This window comes from Saccopteryx leptura, chromosome 5 (genome assembly GCF_036850995.1).
Source record: "Saccopteryx leptura isolate mSacLep1 chromosome 5, mSacLep1_pri_phased_curated, whole genome shotgun sequence".
NCBI lineage: Eukaryota > Metazoa > Chordata > Mammalia > Chiroptera > Emballonuridae > Saccopteryx > Saccopteryx leptura.
In genome coordinates, this window is record NC_089507.1 from 35,994,930 (window position 1) to 36,018,506 (window position 23,577).

General features: G+C 44.5%; 1 protein-coding gene across 3 annotated transcripts; it reads right to left on the reverse strand.

Moving 5' to 3' along the window:
* Positions 1-3,312: 3,312 nt before the first annotated feature.
* OCIAD2 (OCIA domain containing 2) lies at positions 3,313-19,819 on the reverse strand. 3 transcript variants are annotated; one of them, XM_066384714.1, is made up of 7 exons: positions 19,613-19,819; positions 17,503-17,627; positions 11,873-11,969; positions 10,215-10,268; positions 5,888-5,935; positions 5,045-5,162; positions 3,313-3,496 (listed from the first exon to the last, which is right to left on the reverse strand). In XM_066384714.1, exons 2-7 carry the CDS (start codon positions 17,563-17,565, stop codon positions 3,415-3,417), a joined length of 462 nt encoding a protein of 153 aa, XP_066240811.1. In that variant the 5' UTR covers positions 17,566-17,627; positions 19,613-19,819; the 3' UTR covers positions 3,313-3,414. The 3 variants fall into 3 exon arrangements, with proteins under 3 accessions (XP_066240811.1, XP_066240813.1, XP_066240812.1); XM_066384716.1 differs by lacking the exon at positions 19,613-19,819 and adding an exon at positions 19,472-19,581; XM_066384715.1 differs by lacking the exon at positions 19,613-19,819 and adding an exon at positions 19,293-19,450.
* Positions 19,820-23,577: the final 3,758 nt, after the last annotated feature.

The window sequence follows — 23,577 nt, forward strand, 5'->3', positions numbered from 1 at the left end:
TTCTGGGGCCTTGCCATGTGGTCTTTTCACGGGGTAGCATGGGCTCCTCTCAACAGTGTGCTCACAGCAGTCAGACTGTTTGCGTGACCACTTAGGGCTCTTGAATGAGTGTTCCAGCTAGTAGGTTTTTAAAAGTAGCATTGCCCTTGATTGACGACCTAGTCTCAGAAGTCAGTAACATTTCTGTACACGCCTGGCTGTCAAAGGACTGAAAGACTTCTACCCTCGTGTTTTTCTAAAGAATATGCAGGATGAACGATTTGCAGCTATCTTCACGCCAGCACTTGGCCAAGGTAATTCACATCCCTCCGGTGTGCATAATCAACTCAGCTTTTCCCCGGAACTCGGACTCGAGCCCTATTATAAAGCTCAAAATCTTGGAGCTCATCTAATCCGGTCTAGGAATGTATGAGGCATTTGGGCAAAAATCTGAAGACCTGTGAACAGAATTTGCCGTTTTCAACCTGAATACTTACTAGGCATAATATTCTTAGATATCCCATTCAAAATGAAATGTAAGGCACACACCAGTCACTTGGCCAGCAATTCTGAGGTAGAGCCAGCTCATATTGCCAGCTTCGATTAGGGCTATGGCATATCCCCGAGGGGTTTGTTGTGGCTTGTCCTACCTTTTCCTAAAGGTAGCTCATGCTTGCAGCCAACTAGTTTTTTCAGCCTGCCCATAGAAATCAAGGATCCCAAGGCCTCTATACTGTCCCTCTCCAAACTGGTATGATTTTTTAAGTCTGTGGAGCTGTTAAGCATCAATTGAAATCCATCCATTAAAGGAACAGTCCCTTTTCTATATTGGGTTTCCTGTGAAGCTGATGAACAACATCCCTAAGATTCTTGGAAACCTTGGCATGATCTACAAAGGCACGCCTCTAAGACATGTAGAGGGTCATTTGTGTGTGTGAAGTGTCCTATGATGCGTGCACTCTCATCTTTCTGAGGTCTTGAACAAAAAGTCATTACCCCAGTTTAGATTTGATCTTTTCCTGGAAGCCACTTTCGGATATGAGAACCCTTCACTGGTTTAAAAATCTGAGGCCTGTATATTTTATCCAAATCACATGGAAAATGGAATAATTTTAGTCTCATTTTAGACAGCCAGGTGGTACACTTAACGCCCAGTAATCTTAGCTAGACCAATTGATTAGATAAAGGGGCAGATCAGATACACGTGATCAGATAAAGGACCGATCAAATCCATGGCTGATTAGATTAAGCAAACTAGCTATGTGGTGGATTAGATTAAGCAAGGGGCAGGTTGGATCGGGATGATTAGATCAAGCAGTTGATTAGCAGTTGCTTGTATTACGCAGCTAATCAGGTTGAGAATCTGATTACCAATTAGATTAAACAGTTGATCAAATAAGGGATTGAGCAGATCACTAATTAGATCAACAAATAAGCCAACTTGAGCTCTTTAGTTTAATGGTCAAGAAAATCAAATAATGTTTTGGATCAACGGAGCTGATTAGTTCAGTGCCTGAAGGTTAAGTGGTTTGATTAAGGTGGTGACTAGATTGAAGTGTCTCTTAGATTAGCGACCAATCAGTGGTTGATTAGTGGCTGGCTAGATCAACAACAGATGAGATCAAAGCTGGTCAACTAGATTAAACTAATAAGATTAATGACTGCTTGGATTAAGTGGCTGCTTAGTGCAAGGAGCAGATAAGATTAAATGGTTGATTAGTTAAAGGTGCTGAATTAAGGCACTGATGTGAATAGTGGCCCATCAGATTAAGCAGTCGATTAGTTCACACAGGACCGATTAGATTAAGTGACCGCCTGAAGCAGATGATTAGATTAGTTGATTTAAATTGGTGTTTGATTAGATAGGCTTCATTTAATTAAGCAGCTAATTACAATTAAAGGTTGATCAGATAGATCAGCATGCAACACCATGTTGCTGATTAGATCAAGACAGAAGAGCGCTGATTGATTTAAGGGGGTGAGTAGATTGGTGGCTGCTTAGATGAAGTAGCTGACTATATTACGGGATTGATTATAGATCAGCGGCTGATTGTGCCTGAGATGATTAGATTAGGATTCCAACCAGATGAGATGTTGAGTGGATCAGGCACCTGTCTGGATCAAGCTGCTGATTACATTAAGGGTCAAGCAGCTTGAAAAGTGCTGATTATATTAGCTAAACCTGCCATAAAATTGGTCCCCATTAGAAGAGATTTTTTGTTCTTTTAATTTTTATTGCCTTTTTTTTTTTTTTTTAGAGAAACATCAATTTGTTGTTCCAACCATTCACGCACTCATTGGTTGATTATTGTATGTGCCCTGACCAGGGGTTGAACCCACAACCATGGCATATTAGGAAAATGCTCTACCCAACTGAGCTATCAAGCCAGGGTAGTTTTTGTTATTTTTTTTTTTCTTGCAAGAAACCTGACTGTAGATAATCCAATTTATGGGGTTGAATTGGCTGCTTCTGAGCTCCCTATGACCCTAAATGTGTATTCCTCTATGAATTAATTCTTCCCATGATTCCTCCTATAATAAGCTGTTCCTTGGGATAAAAAAAAAAGGAACATTTGGGACATTGGTTTATCCCTGTAGGCTCTAGCAGTGTATTAAAAAAATCCAGTGCTTGAGTGCTGACTATGAGCGAGTACTAATTAGTTAAGCAAAACTCCACCATACTAATGAGGAATAAAGTCATTGAGGTCGTGGAAAGGACAGTTGATTCATGTTGTGACTCAAGTGACGTATTTTTCATTGTTGAAAATCTTGGCCAATACATCTTAGAAAGTACTCCACATACCTACAAGAAATGATCTTTCTTGCCCTGTGCTTCTATCTCCATACATGATGATTTTCTTCTTCGGGGCATGACTTCCCAAGTTCCTCCACTTTCATTCCTGTCCTAAGTGGTCTTAAAACCCAGAACTAGAGCAGAGTGGAAAAGTGGATGGGGAGAATGAGAGAGAACTTTTAAATTCTTTTACTTCACTGTAAGCATGTTAGGATACAACATTGTTCTTTTTTCTTTTTATTTTTTTATTGATTTTTTTGGAGAGAGGGGGAGAGAGAGAGAGAAAGAGAAGGAGAGTGAGAAAGAGGGGGGAGAAGCAGGAAGCATCTACTCGTAGTACTTGCTTCCTGTATGTGCCTTGACTAGGTAAACCCAGAGATTTGAACCACCAACCTCAGTGTTCCAGGTCACTTTATCCACTGTGCCACCACAGGTCAGGCCAACATTATTTCTTTTGGGGGTGTGAATTCTCCCACCATGTCCTTACATAGTCAAAAAACATACAGTGCTCAATTCATTTGAGAAAGAGAATCACAATGTTTCTGTTCCACTGTAAGTTTATTATTTTAAGGTAAACTTGAAAATTTTTAATGTTTAAAATTTAGAGGTTTAAGAAAGTTTAAAAGCCACAGATACAGAGTCTAGGAAGCCGAAGGCTGTGAACGTCCTTCCTCACTCAATCCATGCTTAATTTTGCACTCCTCACAGGTGAGCAGGCAGTGCCTAGGAGAAAAGGAAAAAAAAGGTTTGTGCTTTGACACTGGAAGCTATAGTCTTTATTTTATTTTATTTTTAAGTGAGAGGAGGGGAGACAGAGAGATTCCCACATGTACTGGCCATGCTCTGCCCATCCAGGGTCATTGCTCTGCAACTGAGCTATTTTTAGTGACTGAGGTAGAGGATCCAGGGAGCTATCCTTAACACCTGGGACCAACTTGCTCAAACCAATCAAGCCATGGCTGCAGGAGGAAATGAGAGAGAGAGAGAGAGAGAGACAATGAGGAGGGGTGGAGAAGCATATGGCCACTTCTTCTGTGTGCCCTGACTGGGAATTGAATCTGGGACATCTACACACCAGGCCAATGCTCTACCACTGAGCAGCCAACCAGCCAGGGTCCTGGAAGCTATATATTAATGAAAGACCTTTTTCTATGCTGAAGTTCAAAAGCCTAATTTTTAAGGAAATAATAGAAGCTGTTTCTTGGTTTGAGAACACCAAATTTTATTTTTAAAAAGGCCAATAATCTTGATATCCAATGTTGATTTCACAGTACTGTGCTGCCTCTCCAATAGAATCCACTGTTACAAGTGAGGGCCTTTAGTAAAATGCATCCTCAATACTAGTCCTATAGTATATAGAAAGAGCTATTACTTACTGAGCGCTGTCATAAATAGTCATTTCTATTCCTTACAAAATTCCACAAAAACAATTCTGCTCACTATTTTATACAGATGAGAAGATTCAAGATCAGAGAGTTTAAGAAACTTTTCCAAAGCTACATAGTTTATTTAGTGAGTAGTAGGACTGGTTTTCAACCCAGGTACTCAGGCAAGAGACAATGCCTTTAACTCCAGAGTCCTACTGCTTACATCCCCTAATGAGAATTTACTATATATATATTAACATAGTAAAGGCTCTGAAAAGTACTGCAGTAGAGAAATCTTTAAGCCTGACTGGTGGCGCACAGTGGATAGAGCACCAGCCTGGGACACTGAGGTCCCATGTTCAAAACCCTAAGGTCGCTGGCTTGAGCATGGGATCATAGTCACTGGCTTGAGCCCAAAGGTCACTGGCTTGAACAAGAGGTCACTGGCTTGGCTGGAGTCTCCCCTCCAATCCCCCACCCCCGTCAAGGCAATCAACAACTAAAGTGCTGCAACTATGAGTTGATGTTTCTCATATCTCTCCCTTCCTGTCTCTTTCTTTCTTTCACAAAGAAAAAGAAGAAGAAACATGTTTAAATAGGGGGTTACCCCATGATTGTAGAAGCCATGTCCGCTGATTAAAGTGTTCTTTTGAGACTTGCACAATGCCTTGAATATAGTAGGTACTCACCAAATATTTGTTAAGTAAATGAAATAGGTAACTAAGTTAAATAATAAGTGATTATTAGTGAAGTTGAATAGCAACAACTTAAAATTTGAGAGAAAAGAGGTTTTTCCCCAACATATGGATGTTAAGACTGTTTAATATTATAAATGGTGAATGATCTATTATTTACCTTTTATAATTATCTTCATTACAATCCCTCATTCAAACAGATTACAAACCTGTTATGTCCTGGACCAAAACCAGCCCCACGCAGCTGATCATCAAGGGAGTGAAATTTACTCTGGCATGCTCCTATGTAGGATGCCTTTCCAAGGCCGTAGCCCAAGATACCAGCAACTGTAAAAGGTTAAGAAAGACAGATTATATCAAAGGTTAGAATCTCCTCCCTTAGTTATCTTCTAGAATTTTCTTTACTAGTAGTAATTTTAATATTAAAAGAACCATGATAAATCAATGCACAAACACTCTGGGAGTGAAGCTCCCTAGTAAAGAACAGGATTAGGAACTGGAGAGCGTTCTCCCTCAGTTTTGATCTGGTGGGAGAAGGGCCAGGACAAGCAGCAAAGGTGTGACCCCAAGGCAAGCAGCCTGAGGGAGGCCCAGCCCGTAAACAAATGTCTGAGGCCACCAAGGCTGTGGCTGTACGTAGTCTCCAAATCACTGGGTAGGAAATTCTCTTTATGGACGGGAGTTTGTGGGGCTGCAGTCCATGCTGCCAGGAGGGGAGAGAGGTCACAAGGCAGAGGAAACGTCTCAGGGAAGAGATCTCCAGCCTGCTCCTCCTGCTGGGGATGAAGTTGTAGACTGAAGTGGAATGCACTTTCTCTGTACAGAATAGGTCTGCACATTACGAGTGGAAGAAGACGAAACTCCGAGTTTGTGGGAGGTGTATTAAATAGTCCCAGATTTTGAATGAACTAAGAACTGTAAAGTGGCAAAAAAATAAAGACTGATTTTTCATAAAGTCAATGCAGGCAATTTGGTTAACCTGGACATTTATATCTCCTGTTGCTATAAACATCCTTTTAAAATAAATTAATTTTTTTACTCCTATGACTTACGTGCAACTTTAGGCAATGATCCAAATCTTGGGTTAGCTGCTAAATAACCTAAGGAGTAACATATAAACCTTTTATTATTTCATTTTATTATTTCTTAGGATTTATAAAGTATAAAGAAACCTTCAAAATTTAAGATATACACAGATCCTTAATCAGAAGAAATGACCCTCAAAGACTTGTAACTCAATTCTTGAATGAATTTAACTCTCAAATAGCTAATAAAAAATTTTTTTTCTTTTCTTTTTCTGAAGCTGGAAACGGGAGAGACAGTCAGACAGACTCCCGCATGCGCCCGACCAGGATCCACCCGGCACGCCCACCAGGGGCGATGCTCTGCCCACCAGGGGGCGATGCTCTGCCCCTCCGGGGCGTCGCTCTGCCGCGACCAGAGCCACTCTAGCGCCTGGGGCAGAGGCCAAGGAGCCATCCCCAGCTCCCGGGCCATCTTTGCTCCAATGGAGCCTCGGCTGCGGGAGGGGAAGAGAGAGACAGAGAGGAAGGAGGGGGTAGGGGTGGAGAAGCAAATGGGCGCTTCTCCTATGTGCCCTGGCCAGGAATCGAACCCTGGTCCCCCGCACGCCAGGCCGACGCTCTACCGCTGAGCCAACCGGCCAGGGCCCGCCAATAAAAATTTTTAATTGAATTTCCTGGGGCGACATTGGTTAGTGAAGTTATACAGGTTTCAGGTGCACAATTCTGTAACATCATCTACATCTTGCACTGTGTTCACCACCCCAAGTCAAGTCTCGTCCATCACTATCTATGCCCCCTCTACCCTCCTCCACCTCCCCCAACCCCCTTTTCCTCCCACAACCCCACACTGTTGTCTGTGTCTGTAAGGTTTCTTTTCTTTGCTTAATCTCTTCATCAAATAGCCATTTTTGCAAAGTAGCAAGTGTTAGCATTAATACATGAAACAGACATTTCAAGACTTGTTTAAAGATATCAAGGCAAAGGTGGAGCCAACAACTTATTTCCAAGCAGTTAGTCACAGCCCCCTCCCCTTCGTATATAACTCAACACAGAGATTCAACTGAGAGATTCACAGTACCAGCCACATGTCAGTCAACAACAGGGAGACGTTAAGAGATGCGGCATCGGGTGATTTAATCCTTGTATCAACATCATTAAATGCACTTACACAAACCTGGATGGTACAGCCTCCTACACACCTAGGCTGTGTGGTATAAGCTAGTGCTTCTGGGTACAGACCCGTAAAGCATGTTACTGTATGAAATAACATGAGATTAAATCAAGCTCAAGAGAAAGTGATGCAATCAAGACACACAGTAAACACAAGGAGTATGAGGATGCTGCCAGTGTAACATGGCACACTTTTATGGCAAATATTTTCATAAGTGGGATGACTACACTCTAAAATAATAAAAAATATAGTATAGTAATTACATAAACCAGTAACACAGTTGTTTATTACCAAGTATTACGTACTATACAGAATTGTATGTTCTGTATAGAACATACAGCAGGCGTGTCTGCACCAGCATCACCTCAAGCACATGAGAAATACCTTGTGCTTTGATGTGACCATGGCTATGACGTCACCGGTTCATAGGAGGAATATTTCAGCTCTATTATAATCTTATGGGAGCACCATTGTATATGCAGTCTGTTGTTGACCAAAACATTCTTATTTGACACATGACTGTATACATACCACAATTTAACAATAAAAACATTACAACCAATGGTAGGCAGAATAATGGCCTCCTAAAGATGTTTACATCCCAATCTCTGGAAACTATGAATCTGTTACATTATATAACAAAGAGAATTACGGTAGGAAATGTAATTAGGGTTAATTAGATGACTTTAAAAGAGGAAGATAGGCCCTGGCCGGTTGGCTCAGCAGTAGAGCGTCGGCCTAGTGTGCGGAGGACCCGGGTTCGATTCCCAGCCAGGGCACACAGGAGAAGCGCCCATTTGCTTCTCCACCCCTCTGCCGCGCCTTCCTCTCTGTCTCTCTCTTCCCCTCCCTCAGCCAAGGCTCCATTGGAGCAAAGATGGCCCGGGCGCTGGGAATGGCTCTGTGGCCTCTGCCTCAGGCACTAGAGTGGCTCTGGTCGCAACATGGCGACGCCCAGGATGGGCAGAGCATCGCCCCATGGTGGGCGTGCCGGGTGGATCCCAGTCGGGCGCATGCGGGAGTCTGTCTGACGGTCTCTCCCCCCGTTTCCAGCTTCAGAAAAATGCAAACACCCCCCCCCAAAAAAAAGAGGAAGATAATCCTGGATCACTTGGATGGGCCCAATGTAATTGCAGTGCTCCCTGAATGTAGAAGAGGGATTCAGAGACAGAACCAGACCGATGGCAGTATGAGAAGAACTTGGAGTGGTGGACAGAGGAAGGGGCCATGAGCCAAGAAGAAATGTGGGTGGTCTTCAGAAATGGGAAAGAGAAAGTAAGCCCAACAGCCCCAGAAAGCAACCCAGCCCTGCTGACACTGTTTCAGACCAAGACCCATTTTGGAATTCTGACCTCCAGAACTGTAAGAAAATAAAGTTGCACTGTTTTAAGCCACCATGTCCGTGGTAATTTGTTAAGATAGTCATAGAAAACTAATGCACAAACCTGTAAAAGTATATTTGCATACATACAAGAAGAGACAAAGTTTGAGAAGTTTAATATTATAAAACAATCCCTAGATGCCATGGCCATATTTAGAACTAGAACATCTCTCATGTTTGCTGGGTACAAATACTCTTTTTTTTGTGTATTTTTCTGAAGCTGGAAACGGGGAGAGACAGTCAGACAGACTCCCACATGCACCCCACCGGGATCCACCCGGCACGCCCACCAGGGGCGATGCTCTGCCCACTAGGAGGCGATGCTCTGCCCCTCTGGGGCGTCGCTCTGCCGCGACCAGAGCCACTCTAGCGCCTGGGGCAGAGGCCGAGGAGCCATCCCCAGCGCCCGGGCCATCTTTGCTCCAATGGAGCCTCGGCTGTGGGAGGGGGAGAGAGAGACAGAGAGGAAGGAGGGGGGGGGAGTGGAGAAGCAGATGGGCGCTTCTCCTATGTGCCCTGGCCGGGAATCGAACCTGGGTCCCCTGCATGCCAGGCCGATGCTCTACCGCTGAGCCAACCGGCCAGGGCCTACAAATACTCTTTTTAATATCCTGGTCATCAGCAGCATTCGCTTTAATGGGCTTCAACAGGGTCAGGTGCCTTCTTGCTACTTGGGAACTAGGCGATGCCTATGGGTTCTCTGGTGAGAAGGAGACAAGCAAGAAAGGAAGAACAGAGAGGTAAAGTGGAAAACCCTAAGGGGCAGGGCAAAGTGGTGTGGGGAGAGGCAGGGCAGCTGCTAGTCCTCAAGCTTTGTGTACAAATTAGGGTGCCCGTCCTCGGGCAAATACAGCCTCTGACCAGGACAAATGGCTCAAGGGATGACAGCTTGACAGATGTCAGCACCACTTACCTCCTCCCTGGAGCATCCTTGTCAAGGGAATAATCTGTCTAACCAATACTGAGCCCCCTGGAAGACACAGGGACTCTGGTACAGAGACAGGCACTGGACTCATTCCCCATGGCTGCTGGAACAACTTACCACGGACTTGGAGGCTTAACACAACGCAAACTGGTTACCTTCCAGTTCTGCAGGTTAGACGCTCAAAATGGGATTCCCTGGATGAGTCAGTCTAAGCTGCTATAACAAGACTGAGGGGCTTATAAATGACAGAGATTTATTTCTCACAGTTCTGGAGGCTAGAGCCTAAGATGAGGGTGTCATACCTTTGGGATTTAGGATTTTAACAAGCGAAGCTGGGAGGAGGGGAGACACAAACATTCAGACCATAGGACTCAAATCAAGGTGCCAGCAGTGCGCCATCCCTTTCTGGAGGCTCTGCAGTCTCCGCCTTTCCAGCCTCTAGAGGCCGCCCACATCCCTGGACTCTGGACTCCCGGCCTCCTCTTCCGTTTTCCACGCTAGCAGCATTGGTATAGTCCTTCTCACGCTGCCATACCTAGGGTTCTGTCGTCTGATCCAACTTTTAAGGACCTATTTGATTACACTGGGCCCATCTCAGTAATCCAGAATAATCTATTTTAAGGTCAGCTGATGAGTAGTCTCTCCGTCTGCAACTTTAATTTCCCACTGTCACGTGACTCAACATGGTCACTCATTCCAGGGATGAGGACATCTTTCTCAGGGATGGGGGAAGTAGATTTATGCTGCACATAGGCAAACGCCTGCATAAATAATTCCTTCCCCACAAAATAAATGCCAAGTAACAAAGAGCTGCCAGGAGGGTCACAACAAGCTAGGCTCTCCGAAGTCAATTCACTGAACAAAAGCTGAGTCTTACCTTGGTGGACTAGTCCTTGGGTAACAAGCATGCTTATAAGAGAATAAGGCAGAGCTGTAAAACAAAAATGGCCGTTAATACTGGTGTGTTAGAACTAGGCACCTCACCTAGAAGTCAGGAAGAAACTCTTAAGTTACTTCTCTTACCCACCTTGGCAATGACATTTTTAGTCATTTGTGGTTTTACTTACTCAACAATAAAAAATATTAAGTAACGCCTGATGAATTTTGTTGGGGTCTGCCCCAGGCACTGAACCTGACATACAGCTTTAATCTAAACCTAAACCCCATGGTACTCCAATTCTGACATCTACTCTTACTGAATGGCCACCATGCACAGATTCTGATCACGACACACACACACAGGCATCGATGCCTGTGTGTGTGGACACGTAGCTGTTGAATTTGGGAGTTGTCTTTACATATATATTTTGAAATTTTCAATCTGACATAAAAGTAAAAAAACCAGTATAATAAACTCCTGCCTATCCTATTGAGGACAGTCCTCTGCTTTTGTCTCTCATGACATTTTGTTGCACAATTGAGGATTACAAGATGACTACAGTCATGTTCAACACAGGCGCTGTTTAGCTGTGGTTTTTAAAGCAGGCAAATGATTCTGGCAAAGGCAGTTTCTAGCTCTGTCAAAATGTGTCAAATGACTTCTTCCAAAAGCAGAGAGCAGTGATAAACATCTAGCTCTTCCTAGCAACAAAGACAAATTAAATAGCAACCAATTTTTCAACTCATATCTACCTAATGGTCAGCAAATCTACCTGATGGTCATATTGAAATTTTAGCCCACTAGGGCTTAATTACATTACTTACTCATAGATTGTCAGAAAAGACATGAACTGCTAGGCGCACAATCAATCATCATAGTAACACATAATGAGTATCTCATAGTAACACATAATGAGTATCAACTTCTAAAGTGTTCCTTCCAAAACAACAGATACTGAATTGAATAATTTGAGAAATCAAAATGAGCATTTCAAAATAAAATTATCCCTATGTCAGCAATGTGGCAAATTTGGGAACTAGATTTATATGACACTTTCAAATGACAAATCATGAATTTTCTAAATTGGAAGGGACCTTAAAGCACAACGTGAACTGACATCCTTGTCTTATTCCTGTCAGGCAGGCCGAGAAAGGAAACGCTGTAGCAGGAAAGGTTATTTCAGAGACATTGTAAGAGAAACATTAGTGGATGCTGCCACTTTCCATTCATGCCACAAATGCTGGATAGGTACTTTCTATGTGTGAAGCACTGTGCCTGGCTCAGGGTGAAGCAGTAAACCTGATCTTATTTCAGAATTCGATGATGTTAGAATCTAGTGGAATTTAGGAAGGTTTACTCTTTCAAGAAATTCTAAATAACACTCTCATTACACGTTCTGGGTCACATGAAGGAAAGTGTTAGGCATGTGTCCCTTTTTGCTGCGGCAAAGTGCTCTGAATCAGATATTATGTCTGCCCTTAAAAGTGGTCTCAACAAGGATTTAAACTTGAAACAGGCCAGATATCAAAGTTCTTTAAGGAATTATACAAAGTCCCTGCTCAAAACTAGATCTAACAAATAATTCTAATATGATACCGAGGCAGTTTATGGCAGCACAGATAGTGTTAACACAGGTTAAGAGGGGTGCAATTTACCTCTCTTCCAGAAACTTTCTTCTTGACATTCTCTGATAATCTTTGAAATCTCCTCTCTGTGGATGTGCAGTTTTGATTTTGGACAAAACAACAGGCTCTGTAAGGAAAGTTCTATGGTGAGTCGACTGAAATAATCAGGAAGGCATCTGCTGTTTTCTTGGAGGAGGGCATGATGATCTCTCCACTCTGGTCCTGTGGCACGTCGTCCTGTGCTGGCTGCCAGCAGAGTGCAATGACCAGTTTCAGCGGGAGCCTTCCAGCTGGGAAAACTGGATAGATTTAACCAAGGAAATAATCCCAGTTGGAGAAGCAAAGAGTGACTCATTGACTAGTGAGCATGGAGCAGATATCTGGTCAGAAAGAATTCCTGCTGAGGCCACATTTTCTTCCCCACCTCCAGCCTTTGTCCGTGTAGTTGTGACTCCTGCACCGCTACCCACCCCTGTTGCCTACCTGGTTTCCTGCAGAACCAGTTCAGTGTGGCCTCCTGGGTGAAGAGATTCCCTTACAGTACACTATCTACACACCTGGGTTCACACTGCGAGCACTGGATTACAAGTTTTGCCTTTCCAGACTTGCATGCTGATTTGCCTACTCATGCTTCAGTATGCATTTTAAGCTATGAACTCATCAGCAGGCTGCTTTGCATTTTTCTACATAGTTTCCTTTCTTTCTTGACAGATTTTTAAAAACATATTTTATAAGTGGTCTGCATATAATTTCTGGTAAAATTATTGATGACTTTGATATAATTATTTTTATTAGTTCTACAGTATTTATTATCACATTGATAAGCTATTGATTGTCTGCACTTCATCTTTCATGATTTTCCTCTGTTGTAGATATGTATGTACTATTTTTTAACTTAAAAAAAGTTTTTTAAATTATTTTTATTTATTTATTCATATTAGAGAAGAGACAGAGAGACAGAGAAAAGGGGTGGAGGAGGAGCCGGAAGCATCAACTCCCGTATGTGTCTTGACCGGGCAAGCCCAGGGTTTTGAACTGGCAACCTCAGCGTTCCGGTCAACACTTGATCCACTGTGCCACCACACAATATGTATGTACTATTCACTCATTCTTATCCACATTCTCTACACTCATTCCCCTCTGCCCATCACTGCCATGCCAGGTGTTTAATGTGAATCTTTTCTATGTATGATGCATGCATCATACATACAAAATGTTCATTGTTTTGGGTGCACATCTTTTTTTCATTTATCTTTTTAATGTAAATGAAATTGTTTTATGTATTTAATTTTGATTTAAAAAATATTTTCAAGTCAACTCTATGCTTTTAAAATCTACCCCTTTACTATATTCATCTAGTCCTGGGCTCCTAACTGTTGCATAATTCTCCAGGATGCATTCAAGTCCCCACTACCACATGTCTGCTACAGGTCCAGTGAGAACATTTTGTAGATATGCATCTAGAAGTAAAATATAGGCACGCATATTTCCAGTTTGTCTAAGTCCTGCCACGCTGCTCTCCCCGCGGCCGTGCCAGACGCACTCCCAACAGCAGTGCCTGACGCTCCTCTAGGCTTACTGAGCCTGCGCAAGCCCACTTAAGCTCGATTCCGAGCAGGTTAGAGCAGAGAAAGGATTTTCTAACCTTGGCATTACCTAGTTTTCTAAATTTCGGCAGTGTAATAGGTATAAAGTAATAATTTATTGTCTTATTTGCATTTCTCTGATAACTAACGTGTTTGAGCATCTCTACATATTCTTCAGCCAGAAGGCCCTTTCTTCTCTAGCGCTGAGGTGATCAATCCCCGCAACTGGTCCTTTAGTTACATATTGGCTCATTAATTTTTTATTGTGATAAAATAAACAGAACATAATATTTACTGCTTTAGCCATTTTAAAGTGCACAATTCAGCGACATTAAGTACATCTACAAGGTTGTATGGCCATCATCACTATCTAGTTCTAGAACTTTCACATCACCCCAGAAAGTAACCTAAAATCTATTAAGCAGTTTCTCTTCTTCATTTTCTCTTCCTTTTAGCTCCCCCTCTTTCCCCGGCCGCTACTAATCTGCTTTCTGTCTCTATGGATTAATCTATTCTGTATATATTATGTAAATGGTATCATACAATAGATCAGTGGTTTTCAATCGCCAGTCCACAGTCTGGTGCCAGTCTGCCAGAAATTTCATGCCAGACCTTGACCCACATCTGTAATCTCCATACAACATCAGGGTGGTTAACTCTTTTGTGCACCTGCATGAAATTTCTGGCAGACCAGCAGTTGAAAACCACTGCAACAGATGACCTTCGGTGGCTAGCCTCTTTTCCTTTGCATAACGTCTTCAAGGTTCCTCCATGCTGTAGCCTGTATCAGTACTTCACTCCTTTTTATGACCCAGTATTCCATTGCAAGGGTATACCACACTTTGTTTACCAATTCATCTACTGATGAATTGTTGGGTGGTTTCCACCTTTTGGCTAGACTGAACACAGCTGCCATAAACATTCCTGTACAAGTTTCTGTTTGAACATGTTTTTAGTTTAGGCCATATAATAATGCTATGCTTAACTAATTGAGGAATGCCAGACTATTTTTATAGGAGCTGCACCATTTGACAATCCCACCAACAACGTATGAAGGTTCCAATTTCTCCACATCCTTGTCAACACTTGTTATTTTCTGTTTGGTTTTTCTTTTTAATTATAGCAATGCTAGTGGGTATAAACTAATATCTCATTGTGTGTGGTTTTTTTTGGTGTTTTTTTTTTTTTGACAGAAGCAGAGAGAGAGAGTCAGAGAGAGGAACTGATAGAGATGGACAGACAGGAAGGCAGAGAGATGAGAAGCATCAGCTTTTTGTTGTGGCAACTTAGTTGTTCATTGATTGCTTTCTCATATGTGCCTTGACCAGAGGGCTACAGTAGAGTGAGCGACCCCTTGTCAAACCAGCAACATTGGGCTCAAACTAGCAACCTTGGGCTTCAAATCTGTGACCTTTGGGCTCAAGTCAGCAACGATGCGGTCAAGTCTATAATCCCACACTCAAGCCAATGACTCCTTGCTCTAGCTGGTGAGCCTGTGCTCAAGCTGGATGAGCCTATGCTCAAGTTGGTGACCTTGGGGTTTTGAACCTGGGTCTTCTGCATCCCAGTCTGACACTCTAGCCACTGCGCCACTGCCTGGTCAGGCTATCTCATTGTGGTTTTGATTTACATTTCTTTAATGACTAATGCCATTGAGCACCTTTTCGTTTGCTTCTTGGATATTTATATCTTCTTTGGAGAAATAGCTATTCAAATCCTTTGTCCCCTCCCCCTTTTTTTACTTATTATAGAATTTATTATTTAAAGTGTGTAATTCAACTTTTTTTTTTTAGAATATTCACAGGTATTTGTAACCATCACAGCAATCAATTTTAGATTCTCAGCACCTTACAGGAAAATACTTTAATTTTCACCCTCTTCCTCCCTAGCCATCCAGAACGAAGCCAACTGCTAATCTGCTTGCTTTCTCTGTGTATTTGCCTATTCTAGACCTTTAATTTTTATAAATGTATTTTATCTGGTTTAGTCCTAGTTTGTTGATTATTTTAAGTCATGAGAAGATATTTGTTAGATTTTGTCACATGCTGTTTTGGAGTCATTTGTCTTTTTGTTTTTGAATTGTAAGAACACTGTATATATTTTAGATACTAGACTTTTTTTTTTTTTTACAGAGACAGAAAGAGAGTCAGAGAGAGGGATAGATAGGGACAGACAGACAGGAACGAAGAGAGACGAGAAACATCAATTATCAGTTTTTTCGTTGCGACAAGTTAGTTGTTCATTGATTGCTTTCTCATATGTGCCTTGACCGTGGGGCTACAGCAGACCGAGTAACCCCTTGCTCGAGCCACCGACCTTGGGTCCAAGCTGGTGAACTTTGCTCAAACCAGATGAGCCCACGCTCAAGCTGGCAACCTTGGGGTCTTGAACCTGGTCCTCCTCATCCCAGTCCTACGCTCTATCCATTGCGCTACCACCTGGTCAGGCTGGATACTAGACTTTTATCAGATAAATGATTTGCAAATAATTTCCCCCATTCTGTGGGTGGTTCATTGTTTTTGTTTGTTTGTTTGTTGAAGCAGAAGAATTTATTGGCCGTGCAGGAAGAAAGAGCAAAGGGGACCTTGGAGGCAGGTTCAGGGGTTAGCCCGGGCGAAGCTGCCGCTCCCACTGCTCCGTGGTTTAAGTCTCATGGGGACCCTTAGAGCTTAGGAGAATGAGGGGGCAAGGAAAACATACCTGGGGGAAGAAGAGGGGAAGAGGAGAAGGAAGAGGGAGAGGCGAAGGAGTGGGGGGAGGGAGAGGTGTTCTCAGAAGAGAGAGCACCTCATTCATTTTAATTTATTCCTTACTAAAAAGTCACAGTAGTATTTCCTTATTTGTGAATTATTTATGTAGGTCCTCTGCCAAGTCCCTCTTAGAGTTTTGGTGTTTTTCCCGCTGAGATGCAGGTCCTTGGCTTTTAAATTTCACCTTGCTGATTTGCCTATGTTGGTTTTGGAACTCTGTAGCAGACGGCAGTGTGAATGATGGTTACCATTTCTCGAGCACTTTCCCATGGCGGTGCACTGTGTGAAGCACTTTGCATGTGTTAACGAGGCAGGAGAGCCCTGTGGCACCTGCGCCTTCAGAGCTCTACAAGCAACGCAAGCAGGCGACCTCTCCCTTCTTTCTCTACAGGTCCTCACAGCGCAGTGCACAAAGGTGGCGGACAGGCGAGTCTCAGTGGCCAGAGGAGCTGTTTTCATTCTCCACTCACCTTCCTTCCTCCCCTCCTCCAAACACACACACACACACACACACACACACACACACACACACACACACACCCCTGAGGGACAGGGGCCTCAAATATCATAGTAACTGAGTCCTGTTGTCAAAATTGAAGCTCCTGCAGAGCCTCCCCAGAGGAGGTCTGGAGATCCTCCTTTATAAAACCCTAAATGTTTAATGGCTCTCCATTTCACAAAGGCAACTCAGGTGACTAAATACTTCTCCTTGTGACTTGATATCACTTGTCCGTTTGGCTCACCTAAACTTTGTCCTTAAACATCACCTCCTCCATAAACTATTTTTAACTTGAAAAGTGATCCCAGAGAGCAAGAACTTCCTTTACCCCTCACAATACTGTTCTCTGTTCTTCATTTATGTGTTCCTGAACATGCAGTATTCATCCTCAACATGATGAAAAGTTGGGTTCTCAATCTGATGGCTAATTTAGTAGTTAAGGGCTCTGCTATTGTGAACAGGAACATCTATCAGCCACACATATTTAGTTAAGGTTAGCCTTTGTAACAAAAAATGTAAAAAGTGGCATCATGTATCATTCTGTTCGATTCAGTGAAGGGTCCTGCTCGGTCTGGGGAAACCTCTTCAACACTGATAGCCTATGTAAGAGTTGGTTAAGCTGGATGCTAAATAGGGAAGAGTAAAGAAGGGATTTTGTAAATAAAAATTTTAAAGGTGCTTTTCAAGGTAGTCAAAAGCACACTTTTCTTCTCCATTCCATTTTCCCTGAACCCATCCAACAACAAAAAAGATGACTGGTCAAGGATGAAGTTTAAGGCAAGTCCCATATGATGTTCCTCTTTGGATGGCAAACTAAAAATATACCTGCTTGCTTAGTGGTGGCAAGTGAGGTTTATCGTGGTTTCCGTGAGTCGACACTGATGCCATGATGACTCTGTCTTCACGTCTCTTCTAGCCGAGTGGACTCAGCTCACCGATTGACCTGATGTCTAAGAAAAGTAGAAGAGAGTCACCGTGCTGTGACTGAATATTCACCTCAACCTTAAAACACCCTTAATATCAACTCACCCATTTGGAAAACTTGCTTTCATTTTGTCATTAGTCTTAATACTCAACCACCTGTGAACTTACTTCCTAATGCTTCTCCCCCACCAACACATGCACGAATATGAAATGTTCTACTGCCTATAACTTGTGCCATAAAAAGACTTGCAGTGCATTACAAGGCCATTAACTACACAAATATTTACTGAGTGTCTATATGTGCTAGGCCAGGGGATATAATAGATAAGGCACACTCTGTGCTAAAGGAATTCAGTCTAAAAGGGAAGACAGTAAATCATAGAGAAGCTTAGGGGCTCATATTTAGGGGGGCTCAATAAATATAAGTGTCTAAAGAAATAAAAGGGAAGACAAACAAGTCAGCAGTGACACAACATGTCAAGGGCTCCCTGGAGCTATGCCAGGGTGCTAAGGAGGAAGAAGAAAGGTCTAGTCTCTCTGGTCAGATTTGAGACATCAAAAACTAAGACTCTCAATCGTATAAAGGGTGATGGACTCCCCAGCATAAGAATCAAGGAAATGACTGAAAAGGAATAGCTAGCACAGAAGGGAGGGAATGAATGGAAGAATGAGTCATTGGTGTCACATGCCTCAGAAAAGTGACTTGGCAGTGATGGACATAGTCCGGGTGGACTATGCGTCCCCACCTGGCCAATGGCCGCTGCATTCTGCAGCCCTGGACTCCATGACTACCACTGATTTCCCTGCAAAATGAGTATCTTTTCACACACAATTCTGCTTCCTACTAAACTGTCAGACCCATGAGCCAAGGGGGCCCTTACCTGTACCAAGTTTCACCCTAGGTACCTAATATTATTGTAGAGATAGCATGATACCCTATAGCAGACAGGCCTGAAATCAGAAAAACCTGAATTCAGATCCTGTCTCTACTTGCCAGCCCTGTGCTTTGGGGCTAATGACTTGATAGGTCTGTGCCTCAATTTTCTCACCTGGTAAGTGGGTGTAACGGACAAGCAACCTTGAGGGGCTGTTGCAAGGATGAGGGATGAGGACGAAGGATGAGGGATGAGGGCGAAGGATGAGGTCCCTAAGCCCCAGCTCTGCACCCAGCCGCGGGCACAGGGAGTGTGTGAGCGGTAAGGGCAGCTGTCAGAGTGGACCTGGGCACCTCATTTCTTGAATATCTCCAGGAAATCTTTGCTAGCCTAAGGCCAAATTGGAATGTGTATGCTTAGGGTTAGACCATTGCCTTATATCAAGAAGCAAAGATACACATCTCAGCTTTGGTGGTCAGGTCCGCTGCACTAAACCATCATCAGTCCAGAGTAAGCAAACCTTCTGAGGGTCTTGCCTTCCAGGTGCAGCTCCCACCACCACACCTGTGTTTGGTTTGTGGTCCTTCTGCTTCTTTAGTGGGGGGGGGGGGGGGGTGGAGAGGGAGGAGGAGGAACAGAAATAGGTGGGCAGGGGGAGGCAGGTGCGCAGCAGGTGGGGGCGGGGCGCGCGGTCGGAGGGACAACGGCAGGGGCCACTACGCTCTCGGGTGGGCGGAGGGGCTAAGCCCAGAATCAGTCGCCGGAATCCCCCGCCACCCTCCAGTCAAAGGCCGCCTGCACACCCCAAGCCCCAACCTTGGCCAGGTCGCGGAGCGGGGCCGAGCGGAGTTGGCAGAGAGACTCCAGGCGGCCATGCCGATCTGCGCAGCCCGAGCGATCTGCGAGGAACCGGGTCCCTGAGAACCCCCGGAATAGAGCGGCCAAAGGAGGCCACCTCCTCACCAGCTCTCCCGCGGCCACCCCGGCGGCCTCACCTGCGAGAGGAGGATCCCTAGCGCGCGTGCCCTGGGTGCACAGAGCCGGGCACGTCTCCCCCCGCCGCCGCGGCTGCACCGGGCCCGCTGCCCGCCCCCCGGCCGCCCTGCCCCGCGGCCCCGGCGCCGCACGGCCCTCACCTCTCGCCGCCGACCTCCCCTCCAGTCTTCTCTTTCCTCCGCTTGCTCCGCCCCTTCGCTCGTGGCTTCTCACTCGCTCAAGGCACTCAAGCCGTGCAGCCCTATTTCCTCCTCGCAGTCCCTTCCTCTGTCGGCGCCATCGGCACCCGCAGTCAGCTGTCAGGCCCAAGGCTGGCTCTTGCTAGAAACTCCCACCCATCCCCAGTAATTGTCCCGACACCTGGTAGATCCTACCTCCTTGATGTCTTTACATGGCTCCTTTCCTCCCATCAATAACGAAACAATCACTGACGCAGCACCCTCCCTGAGCTTGGAATAGACTTCACTTACACAAAAGCTTTTTATTTTTTGAGAGAGAGAGAGAGAGAGAAAGAGAGAGGGACAGACAGGGACACACAGAAAGGGAGAGCTATAGAAGCATCTGTTCTTCGTTGTGGCACCTTAGATGTTCATTGATTGCTTTCTCATAAGTGCGTTGAGGGGTAGGGAAGGGGGGCGCGTCCAGCCCAGCCAGTGATCTCTTGCTCAAGCTACTGACCATGGGGTTTGAAACCTGGGTCCTCTGTGTCCCAGGCCAACACTCTATCCACTGCCCGCTTCTTGGTCAGGCCTGAAGTCTTTTTTTTTTTTAACTGATATATATGTTAGCTAGTGTCACCCTAATAAATTCAATTAAAACTTTTTAAATTGAGATGTAATTAACATAACATTATATTTGTTCTAGGTGTACAGCGTAACGATTCCATATTTGTGTAAGTTGCAAAATGATCACCACAATAAGTCTAGTTAACCTTCATCATTTTACACAGTCTCTCAGTTACTCCCCCTCCCAAATTGGTCCCCCTTGGGAGGAGAAATTTTAAGATCTACTCTTTAGCAACTTTCAAATGTGCAATGCTGTATTATTAACTATAGCCATCATGGTGTGCATGCTCCTGACTGAGATCTATCCAGCACACCCACCAGGGGCGATACTCTGCCCATCTGGGCCGTTGCTCTGTAGCAACTGGAGTCATTCCAGCACCTGAGGCAGAGGCCATGGAGCCGTCCTCAGCGCCCTGGGCAACTTTGCTCCAGTGGAGCCTTGGCTGCAAAGGGGAAGAGAGAGATAGAAAAGAGAGGGGGAAGGGTGGAGAAGCAGATGGGCGCTTCTCCTGTGTGCCCTGACCGGGGGACTTCCACACGCCAGGCCTAGGCTCTACCGCTGAGCCAGCCGGCCAGGGCTGGTGGTAGATTTTTTTTTCTTGCATTTCCCGCTTTTTTGTGCTTGTTTTTGCACTCATTATTGACAGTGATTCGTCATCAGACACAGATGAAGACAAGCTAATGGCTGGGAGTTTTGACAGTGATGAGCTGTATGAATTTTATGATGAATAAAACTTGAGTTTAATAACTTTATGTAATACTTTTTTTTTTCAAATATAGGGCCCCAAAATTAAGTTGTGCCTTATACTTGGGGAAATACAGGTACTTATTTTGTAACAGGAAGTTTGTTCTTTTTGATCCCCTTCACTCATTTCACCCACCTCCATGGAATGCTTTCTACAACCCTCTAGAGTGGGTACTATTATCCTTGTTTGACAGAACTGAGTAGTGCCAGGCCACAGCGGGAGTGTGCAGTCAGAGCCAAGTCAGCTGGGTCCCAGGCTTTCTCTTTCTACTTCTCTTCATCCGTGACCTCCAGTCTCCTGCCACTCCCAACCTCTGACATATCGGGGGGAAGGCTGCTGGTGCCTTTTCCTGTCTTTAGTTGGAAGAGAGGTGGACCATCTAGAAGGCCCTCATCCTTTCTCTCCTTTTCCTACTGTCGACATTGACCTCTGTGCCTATCGCCTCAGTGCTCACCCTTCACTGGCACTTCCACCACCCGCCCTGGCCTCCCTTCTGTTCCTGGTGTTCACACCGCTTTTTCCACCTGAGCCCTGCCATGGAACTTTCCCGCATGGGGTCTCCTCCTCATCAGTCTCGTCCTGGCATTTTCCAACTTATCCTTCTCTGATTATTCATCAGGAAGACCTGCCTTGACCCCAACCCAGCTAAAGGTAGGGCTTCTTTCTCTTTCTTGGTTTTTTAATTGAGAGGAGGGGAGCTAGAGAGACAGACTCCCATATGCGACCCAACCGGGATCCTCCCGGCAACCCCCGTCTGGGTCCGATGCTCAAATCAACCAAGCTATCCTCAGCACCGGGGGCTGACACTTGAACCAGTTGAGCCACTGTCTGTGAGAGGGGAAAAGAGAGAGAAGGGGAGAGAGATCACTTCTCATGTGTGCCTTGACCAAGAATTGAACCTGGGATGTCTGCATGCCAGGCCAACACTCTATCCACTGAGCCAGCCAGCCAGAGCCAGGGTTTACTTCTCTTTCACAGCAAGATGCTCTGTTGTTTTCTTTCAGAGCACCTATCACAAATTGTTATTATGTCCTGGTTAGGCTGTTTGTTTCAAGCCAGTTCCCCTGCTTCAGTGTAATCTTCATAAGCTACAGAACAAGACGGTGTCTGTTTTGCTCACTGTTTTATTCTTGGCATCCCAGATATAGGAAGGGGTTAATAAACTGCAGGTGAATAAATGAATGAGTGACCATAGGTTCAAGGCTGTTGTCAAGACACTGTTGTCTTGGAGGATCCATGTTCCCAGTACATCTATCTCCCAGGCTACATTCCTCCATGCGATTCACTAGTTTCCTTCCACCTTGCTTCACCCCCACCCCTAAAAATGAAAGGGGATAGAGTTCTATTGCTAATTTTATGTTGTGTTTAGCAGAAGTCGAAATAACCTTCTGCCATTTTGTGGTCTAAAGGGAATAGCTTTTGCATTGGATTTGTGATTAAAATGAATAGCTCTCCATTACACAGAAGTCTAACTTCTAAGAAATACCCCAAGGACATTTGTCCTTTAACATCTTGCTACAATAAAGGCCACATCTCCATCCTCATTTCTACTTTCACCAGCATGTCCCAGTTAATTGCCTTAAATAACCAGAAGTTGGAACTGTGTGATGTGCACAGATTACATGAATTCATCACCTGGTGTTTGTTGAACAAATCTGTCGTACCCATGTATTGTTCCAGGCACTTTGAAAGATAAGAGAAAGAAGGCAAAGGTCCTTCCCACAAGGAATTTATCACTTCCCAAACAATGAAAATAAAATGAAATATACTTGGTCTTAGAAGTCTATAACACTGAACAGAGCCTTTTTCAGACGTTGCTTTAGCTTCCTACAGGGCCTCAGGGTCATGACCATGAAGTTGATTACCGTTGGCTAATGCTATGAAAAATGTAGCTAATTTAGTGCCAAAGTGTTCATGGCAGGCTCCAGCTTGAACTGTTTCCATTGCCTTGTACTGTCCTCGGCAAGATCCAAATTCATTAGCAGGGCCCTTTATGATCCAGCTTCTGCCTGCCTCTCTAGCACATTTATCTCGGGCCCCCTGGGGGCCCTGCGGAGTGGCTGATGGTTTTCCTTCTCACACTTTTGCATGTGTTGGAGCTTCAGTCCTCCTTTAACATCTTCTTTTCTTTCTCTTTCTTTCTTTTTTTTTTTTAGAGAGAAAAAGAGACAGGAAGGGAGAGAGATGAGAAGCATAGACTCATAGTTGCCTCACTTTAGTTGATTATTGATTGCTTCTCATACATGCCTTGACCAGGGGGCTCAAGCTGAGCCAGTGACCCCTTGCTCATGCCAACAACCTTGAGCTCAATCCAGTGACTTTGGGCTTCAAGCCCAAAGGTTGACTTTGGACTCAGGCCAGCAACCAAGAAATCACGTTGATGGTCCCACACTCAAGCCAGTGAGCCCACGCTCAAGCTGGTGGGCCTGCGCTCAAGCTGAATGAGCCCACACTCAATCGAAGACTTGGGGGTTTGGAACCTGGGACCTCAGCATCCCAAGTCTATGCTCTATCCACTGCGTCACCACCGGTCAGGCTCTCTCTCTCTCTCTCTCATTTTGAAAAATGGATACA

What these genes read in the sequence shown, in the direction of transcription:
- OCIAD2 (XM_066384714.1), bottom strand. Translation starts at nt 17,565, where the DNA reads ATGGCATCAGTGTCGACTCACGGAAACCACGATAAACCTCACTTGCCA. An exon ending in AGAAAGTTTCTGGAAGAGAG is followed by an intron (nt 10,269 to 11,872) that starts GTAAATTGCACC and finishes TTTGTTTTACAG; the next exon opens with CTCTGCCTTATTCTCTTATA. An exon ending in ATCATTGCCTAAAGTTGCAC is followed by an intron (nt 5,163 to 5,887) that starts GTAAGTCATAGG and finishes AACCTTTTACAG; the next exon opens with TTGCTGGTATCTTGGGCTAC.